The 23088-nt window shown below is 40.5% G+C and overlaps 1 protein-coding gene across 3 annotated transcripts in view; it reads right to left on the reverse strand.

Annotated features, from left to right (window-relative positions):
- Positions 1-209: 209 nt before the first annotated feature.
- LOC144596678 (fasciculation and elongation protein zeta-2-like) overlaps positions 210-23088 on the reverse strand; it is a 97314-nt gene continuing 74435 nt past the window's right edge. The window contains exons 5-10 of one of the 3 annotated variants that reach the window (XM_078405331.1): positions 22231-22499; positions 19411-19491; positions 16908-16983; positions 12592-12657; positions 10375-10402; positions 210-1139 (exon numbers count right to left, since the gene is read on the reverse strand). In XM_078405331.1, coding sequence (XP_078261457.1) covers positions 10392-10402; positions 12592-12657; positions 16908-16983; positions 19411-19491; positions 22231-22499 — 503 coding nt within the window. In that variant the 3' untranslated portion in view covers positions 210-1139; positions 10375-10391. The remainder of the gene's footprint in view (positions 1140-10374; positions 10403-12591; positions 12658-16907; positions 16984-19410; positions 19492-22230; positions 22500-23088) is intronic. The other 2 variants (XM_078405330.1, XM_078405332.1) reach the window with 2 other exon arrangements.

A 23088-nucleotide genomic window follows, 5' to 3' on the forward strand; every position in this document is an offset into this window, starting at 1 on the left:
TGACTTTCTTTTCTAAGAGTAAATGTGATCTTGATGGAGTAATACTCAATTTTATTTCAGACAGTCTTACTGCTTATATTGGACCTTTCAGCTTTCATTTAACACTCATTGAAGTAATCATATTCTCTCCTCAAATTAAAAATGTTTCAAAATGATCATACACCAGAAAATGCTATGGAGGCCAACTAATCACTAAAAAATAATTTTAGTAGTAGTGAATTTTGAAGAGGGGTTGGGGAGACCAGTCTATTTCATTTTATACGAACCAATACCAGCAATTCTTTCTTAAACAGTTGTATTTCTTAATCTAACTGAAGTTGTGAGATATGAAAAGCAAATTTGTTGGCAGATTAGCTCCTCCATTATTACAAACAAGTGCCTCATTGTTAAATCACCGTTAATGGGAGAATATCCAGAAACAGATCACACAACTTTATAGAATTCTGTCTGATTTCTAATCGTGCAACTCGATGAGTTACATTTTCAAACCTTGAACTCATTTACCACCCCACAAAGTAAGCATTGCATTAAGAAGCCGTGTTCTCAGGGGGTACCTTAGTAGTGCAGTTAAACCATTTGTTCCCTTTTTGAAAATCAGCATAATTGGAATAAATAATAAGTACAGGTTTGCTGCATTATGGTTTGATTAAACCTCTTGAGCCTATTTACATACACTGTTTCTTGAACAGTTTCATTAATGATAAAAAGTTAACCTTTGAATTGTGCATATTGTAAAAATAGATATTACACTGTTAATACAATACTCATGGTTAAAAGTATACAGGCCTTATTTTGTTCTATGCACTAATAAAAACAGAAGCTGGATTTGCACTGGGGTATAGTGCTAATACTTGAACTTGTAGTTGGCTTGTCTAACACTGTTTGTTAAAGGGGTGAAGAAGTTTGGTGGGGTGGGATTGTGGAAAGCTTCAACACTATCTTCACTAATAGAACTACTCTCCATGGACTAGTTAGATTAAATGAAGAGAAGGTAAGTAAAATGCTCAAGTAGGGAAATTTGTTTACTAGGATCTCTGGATTTTAAAAAAGTGTTTCTTTCTTCACATGATCTAGCAGAATGTGGTCTTGAAGCCAGTCTGATGTGAAGACAGGGTGTTGGCTTTAGGTTGGGCAGAGTACTGCAAAAAGAATAAAAGTATATTATTACCATTTTTGTAGAATCAGAAGACCATAATGCAAAGCTTCAACTTGGTAAAGAAATTGTGCTCGAAACAAAGTGAAGTGGACGACGTGCGCATACACTGGAAAAAGGATAACGGTAAATATTTTCAGTTATTCTGTTGTACGTATCATTTATGTTGTGCAATTTTATGATCAACAGGGAACAGAACAAGTCAAGTCTTATTTAATAAGAAAGAATTAATGCTCATAATAAATTTCTTAATCAATTAGTAGCTGCTAAAACCATTTTATCAAGTCATTTGAGTAATTTGTAATAAGTGCTGGTGCCAGAAAAATATTCTCTGTTGCCAAATATTGATGTTAATTCCACATTTGGTGAATAGGCATGTTGTCTTCTTTCAATAGAACTCCAAATGGAGGAAACTAATGGATGACTGATTCTGAAGCATTTAATAATATAGTTTATTTAGTTTAATATATGTAGACACTCATTTCTGTCAAGTGGATATGTTTAAAATTACATAAACGAGGTTAAGTTTCCCAGATCCCTAAGTATTTGTCCTTATCTTCATAACAAAGCTTTTCATTTCAGCTGGTGCATGATTGCAACTTGAGAATGACGGTTGTTCCTAGAGGGCATTTTATTAAACTGCTGCACATCCTCCCTGGACAAAGGGAATGTTTTGATTTCCCCTTAGCTGGAGAGAGCACATTTTGAGAAATTACAAAGAATTCTAAATTATTTATAATACACAAAAAGGTTATTCGGTGTTTATTTTCCATATAGATTCTTAGAGCAGCTTGTACTGGAGCCTAGCAGGGAGACGGCAATTCTGGATTTAGTGCTGTGTAATGAACCGGATTTGATAGGGGAACTCAAGGTAAAATCGCCATTAGGAGGTAGTGATCATAATATGAAGTTTTAATCTACAATTTGAGATGGAGAAGGGAAAATCGGAAGTGTCACTATTACAGTTCAGCAAAGGGGACTATGGAGGCATGAGGGCTATGGAGGCATGAGGGAGGAGCTGGCCAAAGTTGACTGGAAAGAGACCCGAGCAGGGAAGACGGTGGAACAACAATAATAAACATATAATAATAAACATTTATTTTATATAGCGCTTTTCCAAATGCTCAAAGACGCGTTACAAAAACAGTCAAGACATAAAAACAAACAAACGAACTGTCCTGACGGAGAAGCGGCGAACAAATAGCGCCAGCGTCCTCTCACGTCAGGGTCCGGCAGTAAACAATGAAGGACACAAGACACACAAATTACAATTTTTAACACAAACAGCCATCACAGTGATTGCTCCAGGCACACCCTCACTGTGATGGAAGGCATAGAAAAGTCTTATCTCCTCCTCATTCTTCTCCCGTGGTGCCACGAGGCGATCGAGGCTCCCGACTTTTGAAGCCCCCACCGGGCGATGGAAAGTCCCAGGGCCGAGCCGAGCAGGCCGATGAAGGTCCTGAGCCCCCACCGGGCGATGGAAAGTGCCGCGGCCAGGCCACGCAGGGCGATGAGGGGCCTGCGAGCGGGTCAATCAAACCTCGCGTTTCGGGGCGGTCGAAGCTGCTACGGCTGGAGCTCCCGAAAGCCAGTCGCCAGCCAGGGACCTGCGAACTCCCGATGTTGCGGTCTGCATGGCCCACGGCCGAAGCCGCCGAGATGGTAAGTCCAGGCCCTGCGACTGGAGTCTTCAAGGTCGATCCCAGCTGGAGGCCGCCGACTCCACGGTGTTAGGCCGTAGCGCAAACGGAGACACAACACGGTAAAGGTCGCTTCACCGTTGAGGAGGAGATTGGAAAAAAAGGTTTCCCCCACCCCCCCACCACCCCCCACATATACAGAGTTAAAAATAAATCAAAAGAAACATTTAAACGATAACAAAGACAAAAACAAAAAAAAAGACAGAGAGACTGCCGGTGAGTCGCAGCTGCAGAACGCAGCCACGCCCCCAATGGCAGGTATTTCTGGAATTAATACAGAAGGTGCAGGATCAGTTCATTCCAAAGAGGAAGAAAGATTCTAAGGGGAGGAAGAGGCGACCATGGCTGACAAGGGAAGTCAAGGACAGTATAAAAATAAAAGAGAAGTATGACATTGCAAAGATGAGCAGGAAGCCAGAGGATTGGGAAACTTTTAAAGAGCAACAGAAGATAACTTAAAAAAGCAATATGGGGAGAAAGGATGAGGTAAAAAGGTAAGCTAGCCAAGAATCTAAAGGAGGATAGTTAAAGCTTCTTTAGGTATGTGAAGAGGAAAAAAATAGTTAAGACAAATGTGGGTCCCTTGAAGACAGAAGCAGGTGAATTTATTATGGGGAACAAGGAAATGGCAGACGATTTGAACAGGTACTTTGGATCTGTCTTCACTAAGGAAGACACAAACAATCTCCCAGATGTTCTAGTGGCCAGAGGTCCCAGGGTGACGGAGGAACTGAAGGAAATTCACATTAGGCAGGAAATGGTATTGGGTAGACTGATGGGACTGAAGGCCAATAAATCCTCAGGGCCTGATGGTCTGCATCCCAGGGTACTTGAATCGTGGACGTATTGGTGATCATTTTCCCATGTTCTATAGATTCAGGATCAGTTCCTGCGGATTGGAGGGTAGCTAATGTTATCCCACTTTTTAAGAAAGGAGGGAGAGAGAAAACAGGAAATTATAGACCAGTTAGCCTGACATTGGTGGTTGGGAAGATGCTGGAGTTAATTATAAAAGAAGAAATAGTGGAACATTTGGATAGCAGTAACAGGATCGTTCCGAGTCAGCATGGATTTACGAAGGGGAAATCATGCTTGACTAATCTTCTGGAATTTTTTTGAGGATGTAACAAGGAAATGGACAAGGGAGAGCCAGTGGATGGAGTGTACCTGGACGTTCAGAAAGCCTTTGATAAGGTCCTACATAGGAGATTAGTGGGCAAAATTAGAGCACATGGTATTAGGGGTAGGGTACTGACATAGATAGAAAATTGGTTTGCAGGAAACAAAGAGTAGGGATTAACGGAACCCTTTCAGAATGGCAGGCAGTGACTAGTGGGGTACCACAAGTGGGGTACCACAAGGTTCGGTGCTGGGACCGCAGCTATTTAAAATATACATTAATGATTTAGAGGAAGGGATTAAAAGTAACATTAGCAATTTTGCAGATGACACAAAGCTGGGTGGCAGTGTGAACTGTGAGGAGGATGCTATGATGATGCAGGGTGACTTGGACAGGTTGTGTGAGTGGGCAGATGCAGTTTAATGTGGATAAATGTGAGGTTATCCACTTTGGTAGCAAGAACAGGGAGGCAGATTATTATCTGAATGGTATCAAGTTAGGATGTGATGCTATATATATATAGTGAAGGTGAACTAGCATGCACAATCTACAAAGGGGAAGTACAACGAGATCTGGGTGTCCTTGTTCACCAGTCACTGAAAGTAAGCATGCAGGTACAGTAGGCAGTGAAGAAAGCTAATGGCATGTTGGGCTTCATAACAAGAGGAGTTGAGTACAGGAGCAAAGAGGTCCTTCTGTAGTTGTACAGGGCCCTAGTGAGACCACACCTGGAGTATTGTGTGCAGTTTTGGTCTCCAAATTTGAGGAAGGACATTCTTGCTATTGAGGGAGTGTAGCTAAGGTTCATGAGGTTAATTCCCGGGATGGCGGGACTGTTGTATGTTGAAAGACTGAAGTGACTGAGCTTGTATACACTAGAATTTAGAAGGATGAGAGGGGATCCTATTGAAACATTAAGATTATTAAGGGATTAGACACGTTAGAGGCAGGAAACATGTACCCGATGTTGGGGGAGTCCAGAACCAGGGGCCACAGTTTAAGAATAAAGGTAGTGTAGTGGCCTGGCGGAGGCCAGAGAAAAGGCAAGACGCCAGGCAGTTTTAAGTAAGGTTCTTTATTAGGCTGTGAGCTCCTGCCCACAGCGTAGTCCACCTAGGGATGAGCCACGCCTCCCCATGGGCTGGCTTTTAACCCCTTACGCCTGTCCGTCACGTAACGAGGGGGCTGACCCAAGGAGTGGCCTGATCCGCCACAGTAGGCCATTTAGAACAGAGATGAGGAAAAACGTTTTCACTCAGAGAGTTGTGAATCTGTGGAATTCTCAGCCTCAGAAGGCAGTGGAGGCCAATTCTCTGAGTGCTTTCAAGAGAGAGTTAGATAGAGCTCTTAAAGAAAGCGGAGTCAAGCAATATTGGGAGAAGGCTGGAACAGGGTCCTGATTGTGGATGATCAGCCATGTTCACAGTGAATGGTGGTGCTGGCTCGAAGGGCTCAATGGCCTACTCCTGCATCTATTGTCTATTGTCTATTAAGATCTACTGCCACCATTCTTAAGGCATTATCAGCAAATTCTTCTGATCCATTTTTCTCTGACCATGGTCCTGTACACTGCAAGGTTACTATACTCGAATTCAAAACCTTTTGCCATAAGAACAACGTCCCATTACCTCAATGACTTTTCTCTATGTTTTAGTGCACATGGACTAGTCTTAACTAGTCTTAAAAACTAGTATTTGTTTGGATCAAAATGTTGATGGTCTCATATTTCCCTATAAACAACTTAACTTTTTTTTACTGCTTTTCACACTTAGTTACCTTGGAACTTTGTGCTTCCATTGATGTAACCAATTAGCCTTCTGATCATGAAATTCATCGCCATATCTTTGTATCTTGAATACATAGGAGCTCATGGTATAGGAGAGTGCATGAGCATGGATTAAAGATTTCTTAATGCACAGAAGACAGAGCCAGAATGCATGGGTCTTTTTCAGGCTGGAAAGATTTAACTAATGACATGACCCATCAGTCTGAAGAAGCGTCTCGACCCAAACCGTCACCCATTCCTTCTCTCCAGAGATGCTGCCTGACCCGCTGAGTTACTCCAGCATTTTGTCCTGCCCCAAGGATCATCTTTTAGCCTTATTTTAGCAGTTATTTACTAATGAATACGAACAGAATGTAAGCTATCCAAATTTGCAATTACACTAAAATTGGACAGCAACAGAATATAGATAGATAGAGTGGCAAAATCTTGGCAATAGAGTTTCTTACTATTGTTCAGGATCTTGGCGGGGCCACACCAGGAGTATTGTACAACGTTTTGGACAGGTTTTTCTAGCTTTAGAGACAGTGTAAAATAAATTCGGAGGGCTAATTCCTGTGACAAGAGCATTGACCTATAACAAGTGGCAATGAAGCTGGATCTCTATTCTTTGGAATTCAGAAGTGGACATCTTACTGAAACATACAAGATCCTAAGGGAATATGACAGGGTAGATGCTGCAATACTTCCATTCGTGACAATAGACAATAGACAATAGACAATAGGTGCAGGAGTAGGCCATTCAGCCCTTCGAGCCAGCACCGCCATTCAATGCGATCATGGCTGATCACTCTCAATCAGTACCCCGTTCCTGCCTTCTCCCCATACCCCCTCACTCCGCTATCCTTAAGAGCTCTATCCAGCTCTCTCTTGAAAGCATCCAACGAACTGGCCTCCACTGCCTTCTGAGGCAGAGAATTCCACACCTTCACCACTCTCTGACTGAAAAGGTTCTTCCTCATCTCCGTTCTAAATGGCCTACCCCTTATTCTTAAACTGTGGCCCCTTGTTCTGGACTCCCCCAACATTGGGAACATGTTTCCTGCCTCTAATGTGTCCAATCCCCTAATGATCTTATATGTTTCAATAAGATCCCCCCTCATCCTTCTATATTCCAGTGTATACAAGCCTAATTGCTCCAGCCTTTCAACATACGACAGTCCCGCCATTCCGGGAATTAACCTAGTGAACCTACGCTGCACGCCCTCAATAGCAAGAATATCCTTCCTCAAATTTGGAGACCAAAACTGCACACAGTACTCCAGGTGCGGTCTCACCAGGGCCCGGTACAACTGTAGAAGGACCTCTTTGCTCCTATACTCAACTCCTCTTGTTACGAAGGCCAACATTCCATTGGCTTTCTTGAGCAAAGAGATGCAGTTACAAGGGGAAGGTAATCGAAAACTGAAGTGCATTCTTCTCGCAGGAAGTGGCAAATCCCCAGTATTCTCTACACCAGAGACTTGTGGCTACCTTATTTGAAGTCTTTAAAGAGGAGATAGATACATTTTTGAAAGATCGGGTAATTGATGGTTATAAGGAGTTGATACCTGCACAAATCAGCCATGTTTTGTATTGAAAGGTAGCCAGGCTTGAGGGGACAGGTCTCTATTTCTCATCCTATATTCTTGCTGGCTCTCCACTCTGCATTGGACCACTCTAAGACGACATACATTAGGCTGTTGTTCATTGACTACAGTTCGGCGTTCAACATACGATTCCCTCCAAACGTATTATCAAACTCAGGGAACTGGGTCTCTGCTCAGCCCTACACATCTGGATCCTTGATTTCCTCATCAGCAGACCACAATCAGTACAAATTGGCAACACTTCCACCTTGATAACCATCAGCACAGAAGCACGTCAAGGCTGTGTGCTCAGTCCTCTGCTCTACTCAATTTATACCTGTGACAGAGTAGCCAGACACAATTCCAACACTATCTTTAAATTACCAACGATACCATTGTTGTTGGGCGAATGATGGGTAATGATGAATCAGAGTATAGGAGGGAGATTATAAATCTGACTGAACGGTGCTAGAATAACAATCTTGCTTTCAGCACAAGCAAGACCAAGGAGCCAATTGTTGACTTTAGAAGGGGATGGCCAAGGATCCACAAACCTATCTTCATCGATGGACTGGCAGCAGAGAAAGTCAACAACTTCAAGTTCCTACGTGTGCATATTTCTGAAGGTTTGTACTGGGCACAGCACATTAATGCTATCATAAAGAAAGCCCATCAATGACTAATCCCTCAGAACGAGGAGATTTGTTATGTCGATGAATACCCTCTTAGACTTCTTCAGGGGTACGGTAGAGAGCATAGTAATTGGTTGCATCATGGCCTGGTTCGGTGGTGGTGGACACTGCTCGGTCCATCACTGTTACTGAGCTCCCCACCATCGAAAGGATCTATAAGAGGTGCTCTCGAAAAGGCAGCCAGTGTCATCAAAGACTACTGGCAATGCTCTCATTTCGCTATCATCAGGAAGAAGGTAAAGGAGTCAGAAACCATGGCGACTCCTCCACATTCCTCACTGTGATGGAAGGTGAAAAAAAGTCCAATCTGCTTCTTCTTTGTTCTCCCACGGTCAGGGGCCTCGAGCCTTCCGTTGACGGGACAATCTTGCTCCCGTAGCCGGCGTTCGGGCTCTCCATGTCGGGGCGATCAAGCTCCTGCATCGGGGGGGGGGGGATCTCGGCTCCCCCGCGCCAGGCGATCTGACCCCGAGTCGGGGCTAGTCAAACCTTCTGTGACTTGAGCTTCCCGACATCAGCCTCTACACGAGACTGCGAGCTCCTCGATGGTGAAATCTGCAGGCCACGACTGGAGGGTCGATCCCAGGCAAGGGATTGCAGGCTCTGATGGTGAGTCCACGTTCCCGCGGTGGGGTTCAAAGTCAGTCCCGAGCAAGGCCGCCAGCTCCATGATGTTAGGCTGCAGAGCGACCAGAGATACGATCCGGAAAAAAATCACATCTCCGGCAAGGTAAGAGATTGAAAAGAATGTAATTGTTAAGTTTTTGGTACATATATCAATTAAACACTTTTGACTCTTGATTGGTGGGGAGAATGTGGCCAGGATATTTTTGTACTGGTGAAAGAGTAGGTTTTAAAAATCGTCTCTCAACATCTATTTTTATTCATTAGGAATCCTGGAAAAAATTGCGAGGAATCATATATATGTCATTTAAACATACATGTTTAAATGTCTGCAATCAAACTTGCAAAGGAATTAGCTCTTCCATTACTAATCTCCTCCACAAACTGCCACCCTCTCAACTATCCCTTAAAGGCGTAAATGCCAGAACACCAGAAAACAAGAAACAGATCATATTGGCAAAAGTCCTTTGTAAAAGAACAGATTTTCTTAATATATTTGAAACGCAAATGTTAAAAGAAAATCTTTAAAAAGCTATACCTGAGCTAATATCTGTGGATTAAATCTGAATCGTGAAACTATTTTAGATTTTAACTTTTATTATTCACATTTGGCTGTAATTTCTCTTACATCATTAGAAATGTTCAATTATTTTAGCAAATTAGCAGGTATGCTTTCCTGTAGATAGAAACATAGGAAATAGGTGCAGGAGGAGGCCATTCGGTCCTTCGAGCCAGCACCACCATTCATTGTGATCATGGCTGATCGTCCCCAATCAATACCCCGTGCCTGCCTTCTCCCCATATTCCTTGATTCCACTAGCCCCTAGAGCTCTATCTAACTCTCTCTTAAATCCATCCAGTGATTTGGCTTCCACTGCCCTCTGTGGCAGAGAATTCCACAAATTCACAACTCTCTGGGTGAAAGAGTTTTTTCTCACTTCAGTTTTAAATGGCCTCCCCTTTATTCTAAGACTGTGGCCCCTGGTTCTGGACTCGCCCAACATTGGGAAAAAATTTCCTGCATCTAGCTTGTCCAGTCCTTTTATAATTCTATATGTTTCTATAAGATCCCCTCTCATCCTTCTTATAAGATCCCCTCTCATCCTTCTAATAAGATCCCCTCTCATCCTTATAAGATCCCCTCTCATCCTTCTACAAGATCTATAAGATGAGGGACCTCATTCCACAAAGGATGATAGAGTTTAGCAAAGCTCACTGATCATATTCCTACTTAAAAGTTCCATCACCCAGTTCTCATTTTGTACCAGCCAACAATCAATAAAGATATTCACAGGGAACATGCTTCTGCTTCCCATCCACACAAGAGCTCATGCATGCATGAGAAAGGAGAATATGTTTTATGTGGAGAAAAAGTCAGGTGATTCATAACACACATTTACAGAATGAAATAAATACCCTTCCACCAGCAGTGTTTCAATTAAATGCATCTGTTAGAAAACTAAAATAAAAGTATGATATACATTATATTAAAGAAGTGGATTTGTTAAAAGGCATTTACTTAGATTTTAGGGTTCTGGTGAAGCGACAGACATGCACAAACCCCTTAGTAAACCAACCACCGTGTAATCACCCATGATTCCAGAAATCATTTAATCTTTTACACCGTGTTAAAAGACCAAGATACTAATTCCTATGAACTGCACACATATACAATTACTGATGACAACAAATACCCCATTGCCGTCTGTGCTCCATATAGTATACACAAACCTCAGTCAATCCAGCCTTTATACGAATGCTAGCACAACAAAAAAGCAAAACAAAGTCAGAGAGGAAAGAAAATATAAATTTAATAGAAATAAAAAAATCTCAAAGCAACATAAAAAAAAGCTGAAGAGAATTCAATGAGAAAGTAGCTTTTGCAATCCACTGTTATTAAATTGGTTCAGGTGAATTGAACTCATTTTATCAGCGTCATATATTAGCTTTCTATTTATAAATGATTTTCTATTGGTGTCGAGGGACCCTATCCTCAAAGGAAGGCAAAGCTTGGCCTCAACTTTCTACAGCTGGCATCAAACTGCTGCTAACCAATAGGGAGCCAATTTGTATAGAATAAAGCTTGAATTTCAGCTCTTTTCCCAGATAATCTCTTATCTCTCGGTTGGTGCATCATCTGATTGCTGAATTGACCAGGGTGGCTGAAGCCAGAGAGTCAGACATATTGGCAACACAAATCTGCAAATAGTCACCATATTGGATAAGTCCTGTATTATTTCCCACACATAAAGCCTCAGCAATCATTTAAACCAAGATTTAGTGTTTTAATTGTTAAGCCATACCACTTGTAACCATTGGTTCATTTTTACATGCTCATGGTTTCTTGATGAAATTTGTTCCTGGTCTGAGAAGAGGCTGGGACTTGATTATGGATTGACAGAGAATTTGATGCTGGCCGCAACTACAAATGAAGGGAGGGCCGATTTATACAGAAAACCTGAATTTCAGAAACGTAGGCAGATTCAGGTCAGATCAGAGAATGTTTAGTTTAGAGATACAGCATGGAAACAGGCCCTTCAGCTCACCGGGTCTGGGCCGACCAGTGATCCCCACACACTAATATTATCCTGCACACACTAGGGACAATTTTTACATTTACCAAGCCAATTAACCTAAAAACCTGCACATCTTTGGAATGTGGGAGGACACCGAAGATTTTGGAGAAAAGCCACGCAAGTCACGGGGAGAATGTACAAACTCCGTACAGACAGCACCCGTAGTCAGGATCGAACCCGGCTCTTTAGCGCTGCATTCGCTGTAAGGCAGCAACTCTACCGCTGCGCCAACTTGGGTGTATTTTGCCTGAGTACAAGTGGAAACAAGAATAATAATCCGACCCTCCATTCCATCAATTTCTGATGGAATTTTGACCACAGACACACCTCAATTCTGTGGGCAGTGCAGCTCCTCCATTTATTTGAATAGGAATTCTTTATTAAATATTATAATATCCCTAATAACCATCACCCTACCTCCAAACATGGAGTTGAAATCTCTGGATGTCTAATTAGTAACATGTCATCCATCCAGAAACCAATGTGGAACCGGTCAGTGACTGAACTACTTTATATTCACAGCAATGAGAGAGGAATAAACTCTCTTTGTCCATATGATAGAATTAACAATAGTGTGCATTTATCTGCTCTTCTATTTCTGTTAGTTTCCATTTTATCTTCACTGAAAGGCATTTCACATGATTCAGCCTGCAATAAAGTACCTGAAGATGAGATCACAATAGTAAAATTGCTCAACTTTGCTTGCTATAAACACTACAGAAGTTTATTTGTGGTAGGAATTTTAGGAAATAAAAGCTGCCAAGGAACATGCCATATAGTTTTCATGGTGTATGTTGAATATAGGGATAAGATACGTGTCTGAGCATAGCCATCAGCATGAATATTTTGCAAATGAAACATTTCTGCAGTGATTTGTCACACTATTTAAACAGTCTTGCATATAAATGGCACCATTAGCACTCCGGGTTCAAAGCTTGGACTTGATCTACAATTTACATTTAATTTGCTACATTTAAGATGACATAGAATTTCATCTAGCTTGCCTGCCTTTGGGAGTAGCCGCCAGGAGAACAAGAATGTGCATTAGTTACTACCTTTCATGTCCTTGGGATGTCCTGCAGTGCTTTTTCAGCAAAAAAAAATCATTTCTAGTTTGCAGGTAATTTCTGTATGCTGTCCGTGCAGTTTTGGAATACATTGTGCTCAAATCTTTCTAACAGTGATGTCAATATGGGCGAGCAATACAGAATAGGTTTGTGATAATCACATTTTAAGTTTGAATGAAGTAAAATAGCAGACACTGAAATAACATTATGTACCTGACCTCACCAATATAAAGGTGTGGACAATTATAGATCAAAGTGTGACTTTCAAGCTTATCAGTAAATGATAGAAGTACATTTGCACTTACCTTTAAGAATGTAATCTGTCAACAAGGTTGGCACTCTTTCACTATCTTCTTTCATTGCCTGAAGGACTAAAATAAAATGCTTATTAGATTTTCAAATCATGATTTTTAAAATTCAGGAGATGGTTTTACAGTGCAGCATGAAACTCAATTTCTTTGCAGTATTTAAACAAAAATAGAAATGGAAGATCAAAACCTCAGCAATCATAACTTTGATTAACAAATGTCTGCAGAAACTATTCAAATTAAATGGACGTGAATGATCAAACTATTGACTTTGCATTTGGGAAATCTATCCCTAATATCAACCTGTCAGTCGGATTAGATTTATCCTCTAAATGTTTGGCAGTGGTGAAACATGGAGGACCACCGTGTGGGGGATGGGGAAGAACAATGGAGGACCCGGCGTTGGGGGACCGCCGTGAGGGAGGTGGGGGGAGAACAATGGACAATGGGGCGGGGGGGAGGGAGGTGACGACGACAAAGGACAATGGGGACCCGGCATGGGGGCACTTTTGGGGGGGGGGGGAGAGGGGACACAAAAGGGGGAGTCGACGTGCTTTGTAACTTTGTCAACACCGTAGGTGGCTGCTATTTGTATACATTGTGTATGCAAGCAAAGAATCTCACTGTGCCTAGTCACATGTGACAATAAAGTATTCCTATTCCTTCCAAATAAAGCCATATGGGTAGAACGCAAGAACAAAATGGAGTGGATGCAGTGAGAGTGGACCAAAACCATGGACGTCCAGTCCCTTTAGACCTTTGTCCCCCACCAGGAAGGTCTCAAAGCCCTCTGGTTCTTCCTTGAACAGAGACCAAATCAGTTTCCTTCTACTAACACTCTCCTCCACCTGGCAGAATTATCCTCACCCTCAATAACTTATCTTTTGAATCCGCTCACTTTTTCAAGTTACACAGGCATAGCTGGAGCCCATGTGAATGCCTATGGCTACATCTTTAATTTGAATTATGTGTTGGGTGTTGGATGCAGTGGCTGGTGGGGTGAAAGGTGAGGACCAGGGAACTCTAACCCCTACAGAGGAGATGTGGGTAAGGTATTCATCCATCAAAGCGGGAAGGAAAACCATGTTTTTTAAGAAAGAGGACATTTCAGGTGTCCTAGAATGGAAAGCCTCATCCTGGCAGCACATGCAACGGAGACAGTGATAGCATCTGTGCAAGAATTGGTGCGGGAGGAGGTGTAGTCGAGATATATCTGGGAGTTGGTGTGTTTGTAGTAGACAGCAGTCCATAATCGGTCCCCTGTGCTCAAGGCAGAGATCAAGAAATGGGAGAGCAGCGTCAGATAATCCAAGTGAATTTGAGGACAGCATGGAAGTTAGTAGTAAAGTTAATGAAATCAAAGAGTTCTGCATAGGCACAGGATGCAGCCCCTATGCCGTTGTTAATGTAGCGGAGAAAGAGTAGGGGAATAGTGCCTGTGTAGTTGGTTACATCGAACAGTCTTTGTTCCAAACATACACAGGCCTGTTTCCTTTATCATCGTTATATCTTTCATTCATTGTTCATTATCTCTCCACATCACCATCTATATCTTTCTGTCACTGGTCTTTGTCCAACCATTCTGCTTATCAACCCCCCACTCACCTGTATTCCCCAATCACTCGCCAGGCTTTGTCCTGACCTGCCCTTCCTCTCGTCCAGCTTTCTTCCCCATGCTCCACTCCTCCCCTCCCCCCCTCCCCCATCATAATCAGTCTGTAGAAGGGCCCCAACCTAAAACATCACCTTCCGACCATGTTTTCCAGAAATGCTGCCTGGGCTGCTGAGCTACTTTTAGTTTAGTTTAGAGATACAGCGCTGAAACAGGCCCTTTGGCCCACTGAGTCGGCACCGACTAGCGATCCCCGCACATTAACACTATCGTACACATACTAGGGACAATTTACATATATGCCAAACCAATTAACCTGCAAACCTGGACGTCTTTGGAGTGTGGGAGGAAACTAAAGATCTCGGAGAAAACCCACACGGTCACGGGAAGAATGTACAAGCTCCGTGCAAATAGCACCCGTAGTCGGGATCGAACCCAGGTCTCCGGCGCTGCAAGCACTGTAAGGTATCAATGCTACCGCTGCGCTCTAGTACTCTAGAACTATGTGTCTTTTTTTATGGTATGGATAAGGTAGACTGCAACGGATTTTTTTTCTGTTCTTAGGACAAAATAAACTAGAGGACAAAGGTTTAGGATTAGTGGAAAGAGATTTAAAGGAGATATGATGTGCACCTTCACCATTCAGTGAGTGTCATATGCCATGAATGCAGTGCGGGAGAAAACAGTTGAAGCTGGGTCTGACGGTATTTAAGTATTTAAGATGAACCGCCGGCCAATCAGTTTTGAGGCATTTGTTTGAACTTGAGCAGATACGATGTGTCTACACACTTCAGAATTAATTATGCTACTGTGAGAGAGAAGGGATAATTGATTTAAACTAAGGACCATGAGAAATAGCTGACCCGACTGTGCTCGGCTAGATAAGAACCGCAAGAACAAATGGTGACATTCCAAGGATAAGGGCAAGATATCCAAAGAACTAGCAGAGAGAGCACAAGATATCCAGAGAACTAGGAGAGAGGGCAAGATAACCAGAGCACTAGGAGAGAGGGCAAGATATCCAAAGAACTAGGAGAGAGGGCATGAACTACTCTGTACTGTGCCTGCCTAATAAGATAAATGAATATTGCAAAAACGCCCCGCATGACAAGATGCCTCATTTAAATGCACATGCGATGTATGATGTGGGAGGCAACAGGGGCGGTGTCGTTAGATTGTGCACCTCAGTGCTCCGATTGGAAGGAGTCCAGAGGGGAGGAATTTAAGGTGTGACAATTGTAAAGTGAAGTGAATAAAAAGAAGGGATTTTCCCGACCTCGGTGTGTCTTGAGAGGGAAGGCACCCAACTCTGCAGACTTGCAAATAAAATACTTGTTTCTCTAGATTGTCTCGAGCATCGTGATTGTGAGCACTCACATTTGCATCTCACACTACTGCCATCAGCAGTTGTATCATCGATGAAGATAAATGAGAGAGTACCTTCAGCAGCCATACCACCACTGTGTTTCACAGATGTGGTGGTATGCTTTGGATCTTGGGCAGTTCCTTCTCTCCTCCATATTTTGCTCTTGATATAAGTTAATCTTCGTCTCATCTGTCCACAAGACCTTTTTCCAGAACTATGGTTGCTCTTTTAAGTACTTCTTGGCAAACTGTAACCTGGCCATCCTATTTTTGCGGCTAACCAGTGGTTTGCATCTTGCAGTGTAACCTTTGTATTTCTGTTCATGGAGTCTTCTGCGGACAGTGGTCATTGACAAATCTACACCTGACTCCTGAAGAGTGTTTCTGATCTGTCGGACAGGTGTTTGGGGATTTTTCTTTATTAGAGTGAGAAATCTTCTGTCATCAGCTGTGGAGGTCTTTCTTGGCCTGCCAGTCCCTTTGCGATTAGTAAGCTCACCAGTGCTCTCTTTCTTCTTAATGGTTCCAAACAGTTGATTTTGGTAAGCCTAAAGTTTGGCTGATGTCTCTAACAGTTTTATTCTTGTTTCTCGGTCTCATAATGGCTTCTTTGACTTTCATTGGCACAACTTTGGTCCTCATGTTGATAAACAGCAATAAAAGATTCCAAAGGTGATGGAAAGCATGGAGGAAAGACTATGTGCTGAGAGCTCTCTTATACTTGCATTGAGTCATTTAAACACACCTGAGCAATTACAAAGACCTGTGAAGCCATGTGTCCCAAACATTATGGTGCCCTGAAATGAGGGGACTATGTATAAACACAGCTGTAATTTCTACATGGTGAAACCAAAATGTATAAAAATACCCTTTAATAAAATCTGACAATGTGCACTGTAACCACGTGTGATTTTTTTCTATTACAAATCTCAAATTGTGGAGTACAGAGGCAAATAAATAAATGATGGGTCTTTGCCCCAAACATTATGGAGGGCACTGTAGACACAAAATGCTGGAGTAACTCAGCAGGACAGGCAGCATCTCAGGAGCGAAGGAATGGGTGATGTTTCGGGTCGAGACCCTTCTTCAGACTGATGTCAGGGGAGTGTCCCGCTGAGTTATTCCAGCATTTTGTGTCTACCCATGATAATGCCCTTAGTGTATTGAAACTGCAATTTAGCAGAGTTGTAATAGCAGGGTTGTAATAGCAGGGTTGTAATATCAAGGTTGTATTGTTGTTCACTGGAAATAACTGAAGAAATGTTTCCCCCAACACTTTAAATAGTAAAAGCTAGCCCGAGGATGAACTCCATTTTATAAGATGGTCTTTACTCACTTTTAGTTAAAATTTGCAGATCTTCTACAGATGGGGGTCCAGCCTTCTTTTCATAAGGAATAACTGTAGTCAAATACTGTTACAAAAAGAGTAAAATAAGTAATATAGATCTGCTATGAGAGGCATTAATATACATTTGCTGTTACAAGTGCCACATTTTCACCAACTCTATGTATATCTTCACTGGCTGCAAGCTATAACCAGTAGGAGGAAAACACAGGGGGAAATAGCTTCTGGTACAATCCAATCTTTTGCACCATTTCATGCTTTTTATTTACATGCTGGAAACAATTCATGTCAATCCTTCAGACATACAAGTAAATAACTAATATAAATCACATAGACTGCTGCAGCTAAAAAGCAAAACAACAGACTATTCTTAAACATATCACTATACAATGCAAACCACAGAAAGGGATGTAAATGGAACATAGGGGGGAAAAAAGAGATGCGTCAGCTACTGGAAAGTTATGCAGAATTTACAACTGTACAATTAGTCTTTAGTGAAGCAAATAAAATTATGCCTCAAATTCTTAAATGTCTGGAATTTAGTCACAAAGTATTCTGTCATTGAGCAATATACTAAAGTGTAAAAACACAAAACTGAATAGCATTCACCCCACTTGAATCAGTGGTTTTGGTCTGCCGAATATGGGGGAGCAAGAGAAAGTCAGTTCCCAAAGGATTATCACTTCCCAGCTCATTTCTGTCTTGATATTAGAATGAAAATACATTATGTTGGTGCATAATGTAAATCTGCAATTTGCATTCTAGGTTAAATCCATTGGGGAGCTATCCACCTGCTATTGCAGGTAGGAAAATGATAATTAGATTCTGATGCACCTGTATTTTTACCTATATTTGGGAAATTGATCACTGGATTCATTGGAGAGAGACTTAAAATGCTGGAGTAACTCAGTGGATCAGGCAGCATCTCTGACGAAAAGGAATAGGTGACTTTTCGAGTCAAGATGCTTCATCAGACTCTGAGTCTGATGAAGGGTCTCAACCTGAAACATCACCTATTGCTTTTCTCCAGAGATGCTGCCTGACCCGCTGAGTTACTCCAGCAATTTGTAACTATCTTCCGTGTAAGCCAGTATCTGCAGCTTCTTCTTACCCACTGGATTAATTGATATATCTGAAGGAATTTACATGGGCAGTTGCATCATTTATTTGAAATGTTAGAAGATAGAAGTAGACAGAAGTCCTAATTAACTGCAGTACCAAAAGGATGAGTGCATTTCTACTTAAGAGCAAAGAATGGTTACTGTAGAGGAATGATTCACCATCTGGAGAAGCTCAAGAGAGCACTTCATAAATCCTGCTACAGGACGACTGATTAGGATTCACCTCTTTAATAGGTCTATATTCATATGATTTCGCCGAAGACCACCTCAGACTTACAAAGCTTAGATTCATCCAAAATATTACAGTCTAGGCACTGCATTTTGAGGGATAAATGCAAGCCTTATATAGTGATACAAGTAACACCCAACCAAAAAGGGTAAAATTAGAGGGCTATTGGATAGCTAGGCCTATATTCTTTTGCTTCTAAATGTTTCTACAGATGGTGTAATTAAAATGATTAAACGATTTAATAAGGTAGAAGAAACTATTTTCTCAAATGAAAATTCAGAGACATTTTGTAAACCAATAACTTTATAGTCTTCCTTATAGTTCTATCAAAGTCCACATTAAATTTTAATGCAAACTAGAATAACACAATTGTTATGGCACACAGGAGGCAACCACACAGCCTTTTAAATCCATGCTATCTTATTTAGATTAATCTAAGTAGTCCCATTCTCATACTTTTTTCCAATGTAACTTGCCCTAAGATTGCATATTAAAATATTATCTGCAGTTCTTTGTTTCTAAAATATACAGTTATGGCCACTATCTCCAAAATGCACTCTCACTGACATTCCTTCCATTTGACCAGTTGTATTCCCCAATACCTGATCTAAAAGCTCTCCTGGATGCACCCTAAAAATTCAGTCCTCTCTGAGCCAGAGCATTTCATAGTCTTTTGTATGTTCGAGTTGTCCTCAGAGAATATTTAAGAATAATAAAACACGCATTTCAAAATCAAGATGCTAAATTTGGTATTTGCCTGAACAATATATTTTTTAGATAGATAATGCTTAAACCTAGTTCTTAATACACAACCAATAAATTGTTGGTTGCTATTATTATTGAAAGATCTTTGACTCAAGGGAAAAGCCAGCAATCACTAAAGAAAAAAATCATTAAGACAACACCATAAGCATGCCTTGGTTTAAAAAAAACTGCCTTGCAATCACCACTGTTGACAGTTAATATAGAAGTAAAAATTGTCCTCGCTATCTGCTCTATAAATAAATGGCCCACATCGAAAACCAATTTGAATTGTTTAACAACAAAATTATGACAAATGTACACCATCCAAAGAGTCTATAATCACAGATGATGAAAACTGCAACCACATGAAGAAATGACTGGAATAAACCATATAAGGCACCTGTTTCTCGCCACCTGAGCTTCCAAATGTTTGGCGAAAGCCATTCTGAATGACATTTGAGAGTCCCTCCATGCTGAAACGCTGAAGCAGGAGAAAGCATAAAAAGGACAGAGAAAGAGCATATGAAAATTGCAAGCTCACAACTGACAACACATAGCAGGGACAAGAGCAAGAAGACAGAAGATGAAGACAAACCATTAACACACATTTAAAATATCACTGTTAATGCTTCAAAAAGTATAATTGATATGAGGAGTCAGTTAAAATCCTTCCCCCAAATACCATGTATCTGCATATGTAGTTGTTTTAATGGCTTTTGTAATTGTGTAGATAAATTTGAGATAAAGTGCTATAACATTTGATATAAAAATGAAAGGATCACATCTCATTAAAACATGTATTCCAGTCTACCAAAGACTCCTTGTTGTTCATTTCACTTCATACCCTTTCTCTGCATAAAATAGGTGTTAAACCTGAACATACTAGCTTTAACAAGATTATTGAACTATAACATTAACGGTTTCCCTCTCAGATGTTGAACCAAATACCTGAGTACTTCTTTTGTTTCATATATTTAGTTATCTGACTAACTTTATGCACTTAATACTTAAAAGCAACTCATGGCTAAACAGGATATATTTATAGCATAAGGATAAATGTTTTATACATTCATCTTTCATACAGATATACTATATGTTAAAAAAACGACAAAATCCAAATCATCTGAAGCATTATTTTTCCCTAAACCCTATCCTTGTTATTTTCCAATCTGTGAGCAAGAATTTGAAGGACAAAGCAAAAAGAGTCTGACAATAGACTAACATTTATTTCCAATGCTGACAATAATTTGATGATGAAACAGATACTATATGGAATAATTCATGGAATTTGCTGGCCTTCCACCTAATATTTTTCAGAAATGTTCCAACATGTAATGAACCATCAATATCTTACAATAAACAAAGCTGTTTTGATGTTGAAATGTGCCCTTCAAATGTAATTCCATCAAGGTGAGTTGCTACTGCTGGAAACAAAAGTGCTGGAGTAACTCAGCGGGTCAGGCAGCATCTCTGAAGAACATGGATAGGTGACATTTTGAGTCGGAATCCTTCTATTGCCGAATGTCCTAATTGGAAAATACTCAAAAACTCTAATTTACTTCCTATCCTTGCTCAGCTGAAGTTAATAGGCAAGAGATATCCCAAAGCAAAATAAAAACTTCTTGAAGCTGAAAACTTCAGTTAAAGTCCCAAATTTGTTCCAAGAAGTGCGATCATTCAAACCTGCAAGCCTTGGTTAAATTATTTTTTTCAGTTCACACTGTCATTGAAACAGCAGCATTTCAAGTTGAAATGAAAAATAAGATAAAAGTAACATTTGCAAAATATATTTCCTTATCATATCGATGCTGTAAATTGGGTCTTATCTTTAATAACAAAGTAGAGGGAAACTATATGGAATGTGACAAGTTAATGGACAAAAATGCTGCCATCGATCAGTCATTTTTGATGATGTCAAACCGATTGAAATATCTGCACTGGGACAATGCATCTCGAGGAAATTAGATAATGGAATTCACTGTCTAAAATATTAATTTAAAGATCTCTTTAATAAGTAGTGCAGCTATAAGACATAATTACAATTCGATTTAAAAGCTTTTTCACTAGTAAGATCGGAAAGAACCCAAGGATAATCCCTTAACTATCACTGTGGTATAGAGATGTAGCAGTGTTCAAATGCACTGTTTCACTGTTGTGAAATTATCCCTCCTCTTTTAAAATAAACCTTCCAGTTTCTCCAGCATGTTGTGCTAATTCCTTTGACGTGTTAATCCACTGAATTGGCTCAGTGGGAGAAATTTGGTGTTGGTTTTCCTGTTAATCTTCAATGAAGTTGTCACAAAAAGCCTGTGCAGATTTTGTAATGTTAACATGGAGAAAGGTCCACTGCAAGAAAATTAGATTTTATAATTATCAGGATGAATAAGCCTATTCATAGATAACTTCATTGTCATGCTATGTAAATAGGGAGAATTCAGCACACTTGCAGCAGAAGTACTATGTGGCATGGCATCAACAAGACGTAATTGTGCATTCCCTGACGTAAAGAAAATTATTTGGTTGGAGCTCTGGTCCTGCATATAAATTTTAATTTCCTTAGCTGTTGACCTAGGTTTTTCAAAACATTAAAGGGAATGCATCTGACAACACAAATGATATGTGTAAGAAGGAACTGCAGATGCTGGTTTAAACCGAAGATAGACACAAAAAGCTGGAGTAACTCAGCGGGACAGGCAGCATCTCTGGAGAGAAGGAATGGGTGACATTTCGGGTCAAGACCCTTCTTGAAGCAAATCATATGTGGGAGCTGTACATTCTAAAAGTTAATTGTGCTGCAGTATTAAATGGGACCGGAAGTAATAATAATACTGGATAAAAGCAAGATCAAAAATGCTTGGTTATATTTCTATCCCCTGCTCTCATTATTAATCAGGTGGAAGCAATATCTTAAAGTCCATCTCTGACAGCCTGCAGTCAAATAATAGGACAGCACAAACTCCCCTGTGACTAGATCACTTTTACAGCCATGCAATTTTAAATTAAGACCCCCCTCCCCCCCATCCCCATCTCAAGAGACAGTTCTATCTCTGGATACCGTTCCACCAGATGCCACAATATAGCCACTCTTCCCATAATGCAGATTGATCAATCAAACCTTTGTAAATTTGCTCCCCAATAGAAATTTAAAAATTGAATAATCATCACACTTCATCACTGATAATGCTAAATTTGTTCCTCCACTAATCTCGGCATTACTCACCGTTCCTGGCATGTGACTTTTCTCTTGCTTTCCATTTTGTGGGCTTCCATTCTTCTGTTTCTTTTTCTTCTTCATTGTTTCCTTGTGTTCTTTCTGTTTGTTTTGAACCTCGATGAGGATGGAGATAAAGCTGTTTTTCACCTCCTTTTCAAACTCAAGCTCATCTCGCAAGGCTAGCTGTTGGATTAACTCCTCTGAAAAGTCTTTTATTGCAGTCTCAATTTCCTCCAAAAGTTCATTTAATTCAGCCATGGGCAATCGCTTCACACCTGAAAAAATGTTGATCAGAACCGCTGAGGGATCAAACGGAATGTGCAATAACCAAGAAATTTGCTAACAGTTTCTGAAATCTAATATTTTAACATTTTGTGCATTAATAAATGACAAATCTGTTTCTGTATTACCCAAACCATTTGTTGGGAAAATAGATAGTTGCAATCACCTGAAAGCAAGGAAAAGATTCAAATTTTCTTTCACAAAATTATTTAAATATAAACTCCATTTTCTCAGAACATGCATATCAGATGATTTTCAATTAACTGGCCAGCCTCAAACACAGCACAGACATTTACGACTTAAAATAAAATATTTATCTTCCGCGTCAACAAATATTTCTATAACAGTCACAAATCTTATTGCTACACAAAATGCACATACTCAATTTCCCTGTGCAGTATTTTTTCACTTCCTTTCAACTTCACAATTCACAGCTGACTTTCCCCAGCTGTTCATCAATGACTGAACTTTCTCAAACAACAGAAGATGCATGCTATGCCTTTCTCTACCTTTCCCCGGCTACACAAAATTGTACTTCAAGGGTGCCATTCATTATTTCTGTATTAAGTATAACTGAAGACA

This window comes from Rhinoraja longicauda, chromosome 9 (genome assembly GCF_053455715.1).
Source record: "Rhinoraja longicauda isolate Sanriku21f chromosome 9, sRhiLon1.1, whole genome shotgun sequence".
In the NCBI taxonomy this organism is placed as follows: Eukaryota; Metazoa; Chordata; class Chondrichthyes; order Rajiformes; family Arhynchobatidae; genus Rhinoraja; species Rhinoraja longicauda.